The sequence below is a fragment of the Peromyscus eremicus genome, chromosome 4 (genome assembly GCF_949786415.1).
Source record: "Peromyscus eremicus chromosome 4, PerEre_H2_v1, whole genome shotgun sequence".
Taxonomy (NCBI): domain Eukaryota; kingdom Metazoa; phylum Chordata; class Mammalia; order Rodentia; family Cricetidae; genus Peromyscus; species Peromyscus eremicus.
Genome location: NC_081419.1, coordinates 17122022 through 17135674, shown reverse-complemented (window position 1 = coordinate 17135674; position 13653 = coordinate 17122022). Strand labels below are relative to the sequence as shown.

The window sequence follows — 13653 nt, the reverse complement described above, 5'->3', positions numbered from 1 at the left end:
TGTAGTGGCACTCTGAGGAAAAACATAAGCATACCCTCTCCCACAGGTTAGCAGGGGGCCTGGTGGCTGCCATTGGAAAGAGATAGGATCTCTCCATCTCACCAGGGGCAGAGACATGTTCCTTGGCAGAGATGCCCAGTGCTTGTAGACCAGGCTGAGTCTCTTGTCATCAAAACTTAGAAAGTTCATGTGGAAAAGGACCTCTGTTAAGGCCAGATGAAGATCTCCCCTAGCCTCTCGTGAGTAGTCCTCGTCAACAGCTCCTTAAGAGCTCTGTTGGTCCTCTCAACAATGGCTTGTTCCTGTGAGTTGTAGGGGATGCCAGTGGTATGGGATATCTTCCAGGACCCCAGATAGTCATTAAATTGTTAAGGGGCATAAGCAGGGCCATTGTCAGTCTTAAGTGCCCAAGGTACCCCCATAACTACCATGGCTGACTTAAGGGCCTTGATAACATTGATGGCCTTCTCCCCAGAAGAGGCAAGGGCATAAACAAAGGAGAAACAGGTATCCATTATCACATGAACATATTTAAGATTGCCAAAGAGAGAATGATGTGTGACATCCATCTGCCAGATGGTGTTAGGCAACAAGCCTCAGGGATTAACCCCTGCATGTTGAAGTGGTCCTAAAGGGGCAAGAGAAGTGCAAGTGGAACATGCCTGGAACAAATGTTTACATTGGGAAACTGATAATTCTGGAAGAAGTCTATGTAAATTCTGTGGAGAAAGATGAGATTGCTGGTGAAGAGCCCTGGATTGCACTAGGAGATCCATACTGGCTGTTAATATGATGGTGTCTGTGACCTAATTTCCTCAAGCTGATATTCCTGGGTAATCTGGAGTGAGATCTAATATGTGACAGGTACCAAGGCTCAGTCCTCTGATTTAGGACATCTTGTATGAGCAACATGCTGCTGGCAATGGGGGTAAGCAAGTCTTTGACTGGAGAAAAGGCCAGCACACGAACTGCCTATGCAACATATTGGCTTTCAGAAAAAAAATATTAACATGCTTGATCTGACACTCTACTAGTACTTTGAGGAGGGCCAATAGTTCATCCAATTGAACAGAACCAGGGTTAGGGATAACATATATAACATATCTTTGGAGCCAGAACACTGGATAAGAATACCATATCAGGTGGGTGGTGGTGGTACATGCCTTTAATCCCAGCACATGGGAGGCAGATCCAGGTGGATCTCTGTGAGTTCAAGACCAGTCTAGTCTATAGAGTGAGATCCAGGACAGGCACCAAAACTATACAGAGGAACCCTGTCTCAAAAAAAAACAAAAAACAAAAAAAAGAACACCATATTTTGTCATTGGAATTTGAAAAGGCCAGAGTGTATGAGGGATGGGAGTGGAGGAGGGGACTGTATGGGCCTGTATCTGTATTGGAAGTGTGGGGAATTCTGCTAACATCTTATTTTTGGCAAATGATTGTCAATAGTTCCTTTGAATCCTACAGCCATTTTCTGGAACAAGATAGAATCTGCCCAGAGTGACTGGGTATTCTTTAAAGAAAAAGGGAAGACAAGCTTATCTGACTCTCATCCATATGTTCTCTGTGCCAGCATCCATGCCTTAAGGCTGAGTTGGAAGGACTGGTCAAACTTAGAGGTGACCTTGTGCAGGTCAGAATGTGCTTGATGTATCTATAGAAGGGGCCCAGATTGCCATAAGACTCCCAAGAAGCCCCTGGGTGTCCAGAGGACCACTGCCAATTAACATCTTTGGGGATCATGGTTTGCAGGCTGGAGGTGGCTAGAATGGCCAAAACCTTTTGTAGCAACTCTTTTATTTCTTGGGTAAGCCTAATCTTATTGGAAGGACAGGTGAGCCCCTCCAACAATGGAAACAGGTGTCTCATCTCATGGTAAGAGATGGATAAGAAAGGTTTAAGCCGATTAACTGTGCCACACAATTGTTGTAATTCTGATAGTGAGTATAATTTCTTCATTTCCAATTTAAAGAAAAGGGGTGGACCTGCTTAGCAATGGGAAATCCTAAAAAGGCAAAGAGGGGTACCATTTGGACTTTATTGGGAGCCACCATCAGATGTAATAATGCAAGATCTTCTAATACTCCCTTGCAGTCTTTTGCAGATAGGTTGCATCTGGGTGTGCCAAGAGATCATTCATATAATGGATCAAAAGAACATCCCTGGGGACACTGACCAAAGTTATACATTGAGAAATATATAACTGGCAAAAAGTGGGGCTATTCTTCATTCCTTGGGGCAAAACAGTCCATTGATATCTCTTAACTGGTTTATGCATATTAGGTTCCCACACACTAAAGGCAAAATTATCTTGATTTTGTGGTACCAGGGGAATTTGAAAAAAGCAATCCTTAATATCTAAAACTAATATATAATAAGATGGAGGAATCATGCTAGGGTTGGGGAGGCCTGGCTATGTAGACCCTATTTTTTCCATTAGATCATTAACTACACAAAGATCCTGCAGGAGGCAGTAGTATTCCAATTTCTTGGGGATAACAAATATGGGGGTATTATGTTTACTTGTGGATGGTTCAATGTGCCACATCTTTAACTGTTCTGCAACTAATTCCTTTAGGATTGACAGCTTGGGTTCAATTATAGGCCACTATTCCACCTATACTTCTTGATCCAAGAGCCATGTCAATGGAGTGGGGCTAGGAGGCTGAATGGTGGTGGATCTCATGGGGACAGTGGTCCTTAGAATTGGGAGTGCAGATCTCATGCAGGGTTGCAGACCACAAGACCCGCCTTCTCATGGACCTTGATGTCATCAAAAAAGGCCCTATCATCTGTAGTTAGGACAACACCCATATCCTCCAAAATATCTTGGCCCCACAGGTTACTAGGTACATTGAAAATGATAGGGCAAATGGCTCCCCAATTGCCATCAAGATTCTTACAATGGGCCAGATTAGTGGTCATCTTAGAATCTTGTTGGACTCCCACACCACTGATGGCAGGGGAGGGGGGGCGGGTTTAAACTTCCAATGAAGGAAGAGAAGCACCTCAGTCTTTGTTAAAATGGTAGCATCCGCACCCATGTCAATCAAACCTTTGGCAGCTTGTCCATCAAGATAGACAGTTAGCATTGGGGAGTGTGGAAATGTGAACATTATTCAATAGATTTTTGGATTACCAGAGCCTCCTCTTACTGGCAGGACTGAGGAGCACCCCACCTGGAGTTTAAAGGGGCCAGTGTTTCAGCAAACTGTGACCTGCAGTCATTTGCCCAATGAAATCCTTTATTGCATCTGGAGCATCAAGTCCTTGGTTTTATCCAGGGGTGGTCACACTGCAAATGATCTGGTTTGCCACATCCCTAACAATTTCTACCTACTTGGGGACCATTGGGGGTATCATTAGCATGCTGCCTATCAGTGAGGAGAGCATCCAGGGAGGCAGTAAGAGTGGCAATGAAACCAGTGCTAGTTTCAAAATGATAAAAAAAAAAAAAGAAACAAGAAAAAATAAATCTCCCAAATTAGTAAGGAAGTAGAAATGGAGCTTCTTTGCAGATAATGACTTCTTGCATGGAAGACTCTGCCACGAATTGAGCATTAAAGAGTTAGATTTTAAATAAAAATTCAAAATGTACCTATCAATTGAACATCTGCACAGTGTCAACTGTCAGTGAACCATTTACAAAAGGTAGCATGTAATGCAACAGTGCATGTGAGGGGTTCAGGGCTCTGAACTCTAACTGTGAGGTGTCTTAATAGAGAAAATAAAACTTTTCAAAAAAACATTAAAGAAGTCATAAATAAATGAAAATAAATGTTATGTTCTTGAATGAGAAGGCTCAACATTGAAATGAGTTAATTCTTCCAAAATTGCACTAAAATTTAATTGCCATTCAATTGAAATCCCAGCAGGAGATTTTATAGAGCACAATACATTTATCCTAAATTTATTTAGATATATTCTAAATTTATAAGTAAAAGTGAAGAGGTCCAGGATACCCAAGACAGTCTTTTAAAAATAAAAGATGAGCTATTCATTTAGCAGATGCTAGGTCCTACTATGTTGTAGTAATAAATGCAGTTTGTAATTGAAGAAAGAAAATAGAGATTGGCCAGATCTCTACAAAAGTTAACCCACACCTCCTCTCTTTCTCTTTTCACACCTTCTCTTTCTTTCTCTCTCTCTCTCTCTCTCTCTCTCTCTCTCTCTCTCTCTCTTTCTCTCTCTCTCTCTCTCTCTCACACACACACACACACACACACACTTACACACAAAAATGGAATTATGAAAGAGAAAATAATTATAGTTTATATAATCATCTCCATGGGAAAAATACAATAAAATTACTTGAAAATGCTCAGGGAAAAGTTCTCAGTTATATTAAAGCATAAAGATGACTTATAAATCGTCTCTAAATGTTTGTAAACTATTACCAGAATAGAATACTATACTGAAATGATAATCAAAACAATAGGTGAATCTCAGAAAACAAAATGATGTTGAGCAAAAGCAGTTGAGTAGATCCAACGCTATTACATTTATACAATGTTATTATACAGTAAAATGAATTTGTTTTTATGGGTATACATGAATAGAAAACTCTTAAAAACAGGGAAGTTATTTACAAACGTGACATCAGGGGAGAGGAAAGGGAACAGGATTGTAACACTTTATTTCATTGTGGGTTATGTGCATATGGTATTCCTTCCATGGTTTCTGTTTATATTTTGATAAAACGTTAGTATGATTAGCATGAAATAGTTTTAATATAACCTTATAAACATCTTCAAACACTTCCCCTTGCTCAATCATATAGGTTAAGTCTTCCAGTTCATACCGTCATCTATTTATCATCAGTCCTAGTTAGCTTCAGCTGTCAACCTGACAAGCCCAGACTTATCTGAGAGAGTTTCATTTGGGACATTACCTCTATCAGATTGTCCTGTGGGCATGTCTGTGGGCATTCACTTGTTTGCTAACTGATGTGGGAGGGCCAGGCACTGTGGGTCAGTACATCCCTGGTAGATGGGCCTGTGCTGTATGAGAGAGATAGCTGAACAGAAGCCTGTGAGCAAGCAAGTAAGCAGAATGTCTCCATGGTTTCTGCTTCAAATTCAGGGCTGGCTGGAGCTCCTGCCCTGACTTCATTCAGCAATGGGTTGTGTGACCTGTAAGATGAAATAAACCACTTCCTCCCTAAGTCGTTTTTGGTGATGGTGTTTGTCTTCGTTAACATTTCTATTGCTGTGATAAAACACCACGACCAAAAGCAACTTGGAAAGCAAATGGTTTATTTCGCCTTACAGTCTGTGATCCATCATCCAAGGAAGTCAGGGCAGAAATTCAAGGCAGAAACCTGGAGGTAGAAACTGAAAAAGAAGTCATGGAGGAATGATGTTTACTGGCTTTTCCCCATAACTTTGTCAGACTGCCTTATAGCACCCAGGGCTACCTGTCAAGGAGTGGCATCATCCCCAGTGAGCTGGGACCTCCCACATCAATCATCAGTTATGAACATATACCACAAGCTTGCTTACAAGCCAATCTGGTGTAGGCATTTTCTCAGTTGAGGTTCTCTCTTCACAAATGACTCTAGCTTGTGTCCAATTGACAAAACACTAGCCAGCACAATATTTATGCCAGCAACAGAGAACTACCTAGGACATCATCAACAGATGTCACTGAAAGGATCAGACAGACGCCATAAAAGGCTGCTCATTCTTCTCTCAGGGATCAGGCTTCAAGTTCAGTTTCCTCAGACTTGAGCAAGCAGTTTCTGGGAGGGCCATGAACAAAAGTCATAGCCTTTGCAGTAGCTGCCTTTCTGTACATACTCTGACCACTCAAGGTTCAGCCAATTGTTTACTGTCTGGGAGCCCTTACCAACTTAGAGCTACGTGCATGAGTCAAGGACAGAGCCTGGGCCACTGAGCAGCCTCCACAGTCAGTACATGCTAGGCCTCCCAGCCTCCATGGTAGCTCAAAGACAAAGCCTGGGACTTGTCCAGGCCTGCCTCAAAATGGTTAACTGTAGCCCCCAACTAACCCTAGCCAATTAAAAGTTACTAGCATGATTGTCACACACATAAACCAATCCTGAGTCTGTCTGACCATATCTAGTCTGTAGACCCCAGTCTCCCCTTGCTTTAAAAATCCTGCCCCATTGCTACTCAGGGTCTCTCCTGCTCTGCTGCTGCATCAGACGGATGGAGAGTCCTGAGTTAACTTGCAATACAAAGACTCTTTGCTTTTGCATCGGATTCAATCTCTGGTGGTCTTTTGGGGACTCTGGGTACAACAGCTGCCAGTTGTAATTAAGTATTTTTTTTTTATTTTTTCCAGGATTAATGGGCTGAACTCCATGGATCTATGTTCCTTGGAAATGGAAACTGTGTCTGTTTTGTTGACCACTGTGAAACTCAAAAACTATCCCATATAGGAGGCCATGCATGTATGAGGTTCAGTGTCCTGAGGGCCATTCCATCAATGCAGGTAAGATAATGTAGTGGAGAGCTTTGTTGCATTAATCAAGATATGAGTGAACACATGGAATCGAACTGCTTAGTAAACAAGAGTGTTGTGTGTGTTGGTAGCTGTTGGATATTAGTCTCACATCTTATTATTTACTGCATCAAAAGTAGTTGTTTGACCTAGTTTATTTAATTCAAGTTTATCAAATTAGTACTACTAATCATGTTGCAATCATCATATCTTGCTGTTTATACATGCAAATTTAGAATACTTTGCCAATAAATACGTATTAGTAGTAGCATCAAAAACGATGGCTGAGCTCTGAGGATGTGAGAGGGGCATAGTTGGTACCGCCTCCTTCATCTGGTGTGTGGTGGTGGGGAGAGGGAAAGATGCCCCCCACCCCTACCTCCTCCAGCTTGTTAGGGAGCTGACCGATCCCTTTACCAGCTGCAACACCCGGGAAAACAGGCCCTGCACCTCTCCTGGGCAACATATTAGAGCCAACTCTGTTGGTGGAGGTGTAGATGAGCTAGCCCTGAGGTTGTGAGAGTGGGATTGTTGTCCCCACAACTCTTCTCTCATATGGTGGTGAGGGTGGGGGAGAGATGTCCCCCTCACCCCTCACCACCTGTTACAGACAAAAGAGCTGACCTTTCCTTTTACCAGCTTCAGTGTTTGGAAAAGTGGGCCCTGTTCCTGGCCTGGGCAGCACAGTAGAGCTGACTCTGGTGGCAGAGGCTCAGGTGGGGTAGCCCTGAGGGTGTGAGAGTGGGATAACTAGCCACCCCTCCCCCTTGTCTGCCATGTGGTGGTGAGGGCAAGAGAAAGATGCCATTTCCCCTTTACCCCTGCCACCTCTGGTGGGTGAGGGAGCTGACCCTCCCCCTTACCAGCCGCTGACTCCCCTGGGCAGCACAATAGAGCCAATCCCATTGGCAGAGGTGTGGGTAAGCCAGCCCTGAGGTTGTGAGCATGGGAGAGCAGTCCCCATTAATCACCTGTTATGTGGCAGCATGGGCAGGGGAGAGATGGCATACCCTCCTCCCCATTAACACCTGGGCAACATAGTAGACCTGTCCCTGAAGGTGTAGGTGTGGGAAAACTGACCCTGGGGACATGAAAGCAGGAGAACTGGCCCCACCCCTTGCTCATTGCTGTAAGGGGTAAACTAGCCAGGGCAACACTGGAGAGCTCAACCTGGTGGTGAGGACAAGGGAGACCTGGTAGGTCTATCAACCTTGCAACTACCTAGGCCCTGAACAAGAGTTATGAGTTGGCTCAGCCCAACATCCATCCCATCTGCTACCTGCTGGAGCATGTGAAGGGACTGGTCCTGCAGACTCAAAGCTGCAGGATCTCCATGACACAAGCCAACAAGAGGATACCCAAGAGGAGTCCCAGTGAGGGTCCAGCATTGATAGTGTAGCAGAAACCAGAGGCCTCGAACCAGACCAACAACTCTTTGCAATGAACATTTGCAAGTAAAGATATATGGGTAAAAGGGTTTACTGCATGACTCAGTGTGTGACACTACCGCTTCCATGATGAGACTGATTTCTTTTAAATTTTATTTTGTTTTATTTTGGAGGGGGGTGCTGCAAGGGCAGAGGGCGGATACAGAGGGATGGGGAAATGAATGAGATAGAGATGCATGATGTGAAAGACACAAAGAACAAATATAAAAGAACGTTAAAATAACAATGTGATGTCTGGGGAATGCTTGGTGGTTGAAGTGCTTGATGCACAAACATTAGGACCAGTGTTCAGATTCCAGAACCCATGTAAAATCTATGTGTAGCAGCATACATCTATATCCCAGGACTAATGAGAGGGGGCAGAGACAGAAAAACCCCGAAGACTCACTGGTCAGCTAGCTGAAGGAGTGAGCTCCAGGTTTGGTGAGGAAACCTATATCAAAATATGAGATGGACAGGCTGGGGAGATAGAGGACCAGAGCACTCGCTGATCTTCCAGAGGACCTGGGTTCGATTCTCAGCACCCACACAGTGGCTCACAAATGGCTGTAACTCCAGTCCCAGGTGATCTGACACCCTATTCTAGCTGCAGTAGACACAGCATGTACATGATGGACAGACATATATGCAAGCAAAACACTCATATGCATAAAATACATGAATAAAAATTTTAAAAATTAAGTGGACAGTGATTGAGGAAGATACCCAGTGTTGACCTCTGGCTTCACATGAGCATGTAGCCTAAGCACTCTCACCATCATCCCTCATGTATGTGAATTTACATGGGTGTACACACACACACACACACACACACACACACACACACACACACACACGATTGTAACAGCATAGAAAATGGGTTTTCTTTTCCTGGAATTTGGTGAAATATCATATGATCATACATATTTTAGATTATTCAAGTTTTTACAAGATTTACAATTCAAGATTATTACAAGTTTTAAAAGAAAAACTTTTTTACATCAAAATTAAAGTAACACTTCCAATGAGGATGCAAGAAGTCCTCAGACATTATAAAGCTGTCAGTTCAATCACAAATTAAACAGAAAATCTTTCAGTGACCATGGAATATACAAGTGATCAAGACAGTGACCTCCAGGCTGGAGTCATGTCATGTCATGTCTGACTGTCTAGTCTCAGAGACACTACATTCCCCAACAACACCGTCATTAAAACAGATATCAAATTTTATCTAAGTTTATATAATTATTACCAATTCTAGGCAATCAAGTTCTAGATATTTTTTAATGACTGGAATTCAGTAGTAGTGAAATGAGATTTGCTTGAGTGATTCTAGAAAACATGGCTAGTTTCTGAAGAGTCAAGTATGGCAGTGAGCAGTCTGACGAACTTATAAACATCATGGAAAGAATTATAGAGAGGAACGGGGGCCACACGGATACCATCTGGTTCTCGCTTGTCACACTGGAGAGAAAAAACATAAAGCCATCATCTAAGCAATATCCACACACAGAAATTCTACTTACATGATAAGATTCCATAGACCGTGACTTCCCTATAACACAATATATGAGCAATTTTTTTCTGTCACTGTAAGTAAAACTCTATGTCTCTGTTAGTCTAAACTTTGCTCTTAATAATGACACCAACAGTGGGTTCTCATGTGAATGTCCAAATTATGTTTCTGAAGACACTGAGCGTTATCTCTTAAAGTGGATCCTATAACCTGCTTTCCAGAGGGTAAGCCCCAGATCAGATGGATCTCTGGGACCAATGTAAATGTACAAGTGCCTTGGTGAGATTTTAGGAGCTTTATTTAAGTCTCTAATCCCTGACCATGGAGAGAGGACTTGTCTATATGTCCCTGGGACTGTTGATGTGTTTGGTAGTAGGAACAAATAATTTTACCTGGCCTAGTTATCACCATGGCCAACTTTAAGGAATGTCGATTATAGACATTAGTTAATATAGTCTGGGTATGCTATCTTGTTTAATTTCTATAATGACTCTTTGTAGTGTTATTAAACTCAGAATAAATATGGGAAATCTCAAGCCAAAGGAGCATGGATTTCCTGAGAGCACAGAGCTTGGGAGGGCCTCAGCTTGGTTTGCAATGCTGTTACTATAACATGAGCTCTGAGGCAGGGTAACTTTCTAAAGGTGTGAGTACTAATGAGTGGAATGCAGCCCAACTCATACACCTTTTTTCTTGCAACTACCTCAATAATATGTGTCAGTTCTTCCCAAAAGGCTAAGAAGGCCACCTAAACACAGGGTTTAAGCAAGAGTCAATATTCTTTGTCTCGTTCCCATTCCTCAGAAATGTCACCACATTGTTTTTGATTGAAGTGCCAAAATGAGATTAATTTAGTTTAATCAACCAAGTGAGGGTGATTAGTTTTATTTCTTTCAATAAAATATAAAAGGGTTACCTTTAACCCTGTAACTTGCATCATGTACAAGCCAAAACTGGTGAAAATTTTGTTTTCACCGAGTCTGATGAAATATATCTCTGCTTAGCTGTCAAAAAACTGAAGAAATGGGCTGGAGAGATGTCTCAGAGTTTAAGAGCACTGTCTGCTCTTCCAGAGGTCCTGAGTTCAACTCCCAGCAACCACATGGTGGCTCACATCCATCTATGATGAGATCTGGTTCCTTCTTCTGGGGTGTAGGCATATATGCAGACAGAACATTGTATATATAATAAATAAATAAATCTTTAAAAAACTGAGAAAATAATGTAAGACTTTTTTTTTTTTTTTTTTTTTTTTGAGACAGGGTTTCTCTATGTAGCTTTGCGCCTTTCCTGGAACTCGCTTGGTAGCCCAGGCTGGCCTCGAACTCACAGAGATCCACCTGGCTCTGCCTCCCAAGTGCTGGGATTAAAGGCGTGCGCCACCACCGCCCGGCCAAGACTATTTTTCAAAAGCAGGATTTGTCGTGTATTCCATTTGATCAGAAACAACAGAGGGCCCTTCCGGCTATCCCTCAGCGGAGTGCTGAGTGCTGAGTTGGTGTTTGACTTATCCTGACTGGCTAATGGGAATGATATGTAATAAAGGGTGAACTGAGGAACACAATACTCATCCCAACTTGGAGCCCAAAGAGAAACTGTGGTTCAGTGCAAGACAGAAACTGATCATATACTCACAACGACTCCTCTTTTTTCGAGTTCCTCAAAAACGCCTTTCCTGGAAATGGAAAAGGTCAGTGTTAACTGGCAGCCTCGGTCCTCTGCTCTGGACGGGGTGATGATGTTCACAACGGGCCCCTTGTTTTCTGTGTTCTCTTTGCTGTGGTATTGTTTGAGCATGTATTCCAGATAGCCTGTCAGCAGAATGGATTTTCTCCTCAGCGCTGTCATAGTTGCTTTCTGAAAGAGCTGAGAATAACAATCAGATTAGCAGTGGCTTCTGCGTCAAAGAGAAGCGAAAGTTAAATGGAAATCACACAGAAAAAAGGAAATTCCAATTTTTGAACTATTAAAAAAACACATTTTTAGAACATCTTCTCTCCATGGAAACATGCTATCTTTTAATGCTTTATCATTAGGTAAAGCTTCCATGACAGAAAATATATGCAAAATGCCATTTAAACAATGTTTGCAAGAGGAGAATATTTTTGCTTCAGACCATTCAACTGTTGTCTGTAGTTTGGTCCACAGACCACTCAAAACAAGACAAATATATTTGTAAATGAGGTTCCTGGTATTGTCCACAGTGTCTTGGTGATCACTACATTTTCCCAAGTCAGTACTGTTTTGTTGTTGTTCGTTTGTTTTCTGAGACAGGGTTTTTCTGTCTAGCTCTGGCTGTGCTGGAACTTGCTCTGTAGACCAGGCTGTCCTTGAACTCAGAGATCCAGCTGCCCCTGCCTCCTGAGTGCTCGGATTAAAGGTGTGATTCACCACCACCCAGCTTATATTGTTAAAAGTTAAATTATGAAGCTGATTTTCTCAGGGAAGCTAATAATGTGGCATAAATACTTATTGTTGCTGAGGAGTTTAGTCACCACCACCTTCCACTGCTCCTTTCCTTGCAAAACTCTAGTACTTGTGTAAAATACTGTCATTTGCTGTCTGATGGGCCTATCACAATGAGTGACAAGGGTTTACAGTGATTGGTGTAGTAATGTTATGGGCCATAACAGACATGCTTTTCTGTCTTGTTTAAAAATGTATCCTCCATGTAAGAACTGGGGGAAATGTTAACAGCATGATGTATATGGCATGCCATTTAATGTCCTTTGCTATGACATGAGCCAAAATATCAAGAACAAATATGGGTGGTGTCATTTAGTGGTATCTGGGTTTTATCAAGACATAAACAGCATGTGTGAGAAGGCATTCTAATCAGACTTGAAACAGTAAGCAAAGATTTCTCTGGATCTACAGTGTATGAAGTATGGATTTGCTAGGATTGTGAGTCAGCGAAGATCCAGCCGCAGGCAGAGACTGATGGTTACTCTAGATCTTCTGTCTGTGCCTAAGGCCGGGAAACTGCTGAAGGGAAATATGTTTGAGATGAGTGAATGCACCTGTTCCAGGCAGAGGCAGCTGCACACCGAAGCAGCTGCGGGCAGAGGCAGGTGTAGGAAGGTGCTGGTGTCTTTGTAGAGATCAGGTGTCAACATCACTAGCTTCAGGACATTAGGTCCAAGCTGCTGGAAGTTTCATTACCTTGTGCAAAACAAGATGTTGGCGGGCTGGAGCTTCTGAGAAGCCAGTCAGGATTTAGGTCAGCATACTCCTTGAAGGGTAGGAGCAGATTGGCAAGGCATGGCTCGTAAGTGTTTGAAACAAGACTATGAGATACATTAGCTCAAGTTTCTCTTTGGATATTATAATATTCTAAAAATATTTTGTTTAGTAAACTATTATATAAAATTTTCTGGTTCAGTTACTGGCCCCCAAATATGCACATAGGGTAATGTGTAAAATACAGTTGCTCCTTTCCATCTGCTTCCGGAACTCTTACAAGTATCCAAACCCTTGACAACCAAATTCCATAAATATAATAGCATTGGACTTTCATGTGATCATCACACATCCTCTCACACACTATAATACTTAAGGATCCTGCTAACACAGCACAACTGCTGTGGAGCTACTTGTAAACACTGTATCATCTGGATATAATGACAAGGAAAACACAGGTCTGTGTGAGGAGAATGTTTTCCCCTGAATATGACTCCATGAATGAAGACCCCATGCATAGGGAGAGCAAGTTGTCCACTTTTAATAATTCATTTATATCAACAGGTAAAAGAATCTCTTGGAGACTATTAGCTAGCATTTCTTGTGTTCTTAAAAAAGATGAGGCATTTGCTTTTACTGATTTCTTTTATAACTAAAACATCTTTGTGTTCAATGTCAACCCATTTTATCTTTTATATTACAAAATGGTTTACTCTTCCACAGAAAAATAAATATAAAATTATTTTCCCGCTTTACAGCCACAGCAAGAGTGGCTGTGGTCTTTCTAGTCACAGTTCCTGTTACCTGTGACCTGACAATAAGCAATGTGAACAAGGAAGAGTTTATGCCTGCTAACAGTTCTAGTCACACTGTGTCCACCTTCAGGAACAGGGCAGACTGGAAGTTGGGACACACTATAAAATTCCAAGGCCTGCCCTTATGTTCAGCTTCCTCCAGCAGAACTCCACCTCCTTTTAAGATGGTTTCTTGAGCTGGGGACCAGACACTCAAATACCCGAATCTGTGGGGACCACATTCAAACCACAACATAGCCTGAGCCTT

The 13653-nt window shown here is 42.3% G+C and overlaps 1 protein-coding gene across 1 annotated transcript; it reads right to left on the bottom strand.

Annotated features, from left to right (window-relative positions):
• Positions 1-9221: 9221 nt before the first annotated feature.
• LOC131909087 (kynureninase-like) lies at positions 9222-13027 on the bottom strand. Its single transcript, XM_059260388.1, has 3 exons — positions 12432-13027; positions 11047-11277; positions 9222-9359 (listed from the first exon to the last, which is right to left on the bottom strand). Exons 1-3 carry the CDS (start codon positions 12525-12527, stop codon positions 9228-9230), a joined length of 459 nt encoding a protein of 152 aa, XP_059116371.1. The 5' UTR covers positions 12528-13027; the 3' UTR covers positions 9222-9227.
• Positions 13028-13653: the final 626 nt, after the last annotated feature.

Coding starts and splice junctions, on each gene's coding strand:
- LOC131909087 (XM_059260388.1), bottom strand. CDS start 12,527: ATGTTGACACCTGATCTCTACAAAGACACCAGCACCTTCCTACACCTG. Junction 11,278..12,431: donor GCTGCCTCTGCCTGGAACAG/GTGCATTCACTC, acceptor TGTTATTCTCAG/CTCTTTCAGAAAGCAACTAT. Junction 9,360..11,046: donor TCGAAAAAAGAGGAGTCGTT/GTGAGTATATGA, acceptor TTTTCTCTCCAG/TGTGACAAGCGAGAACCAGA.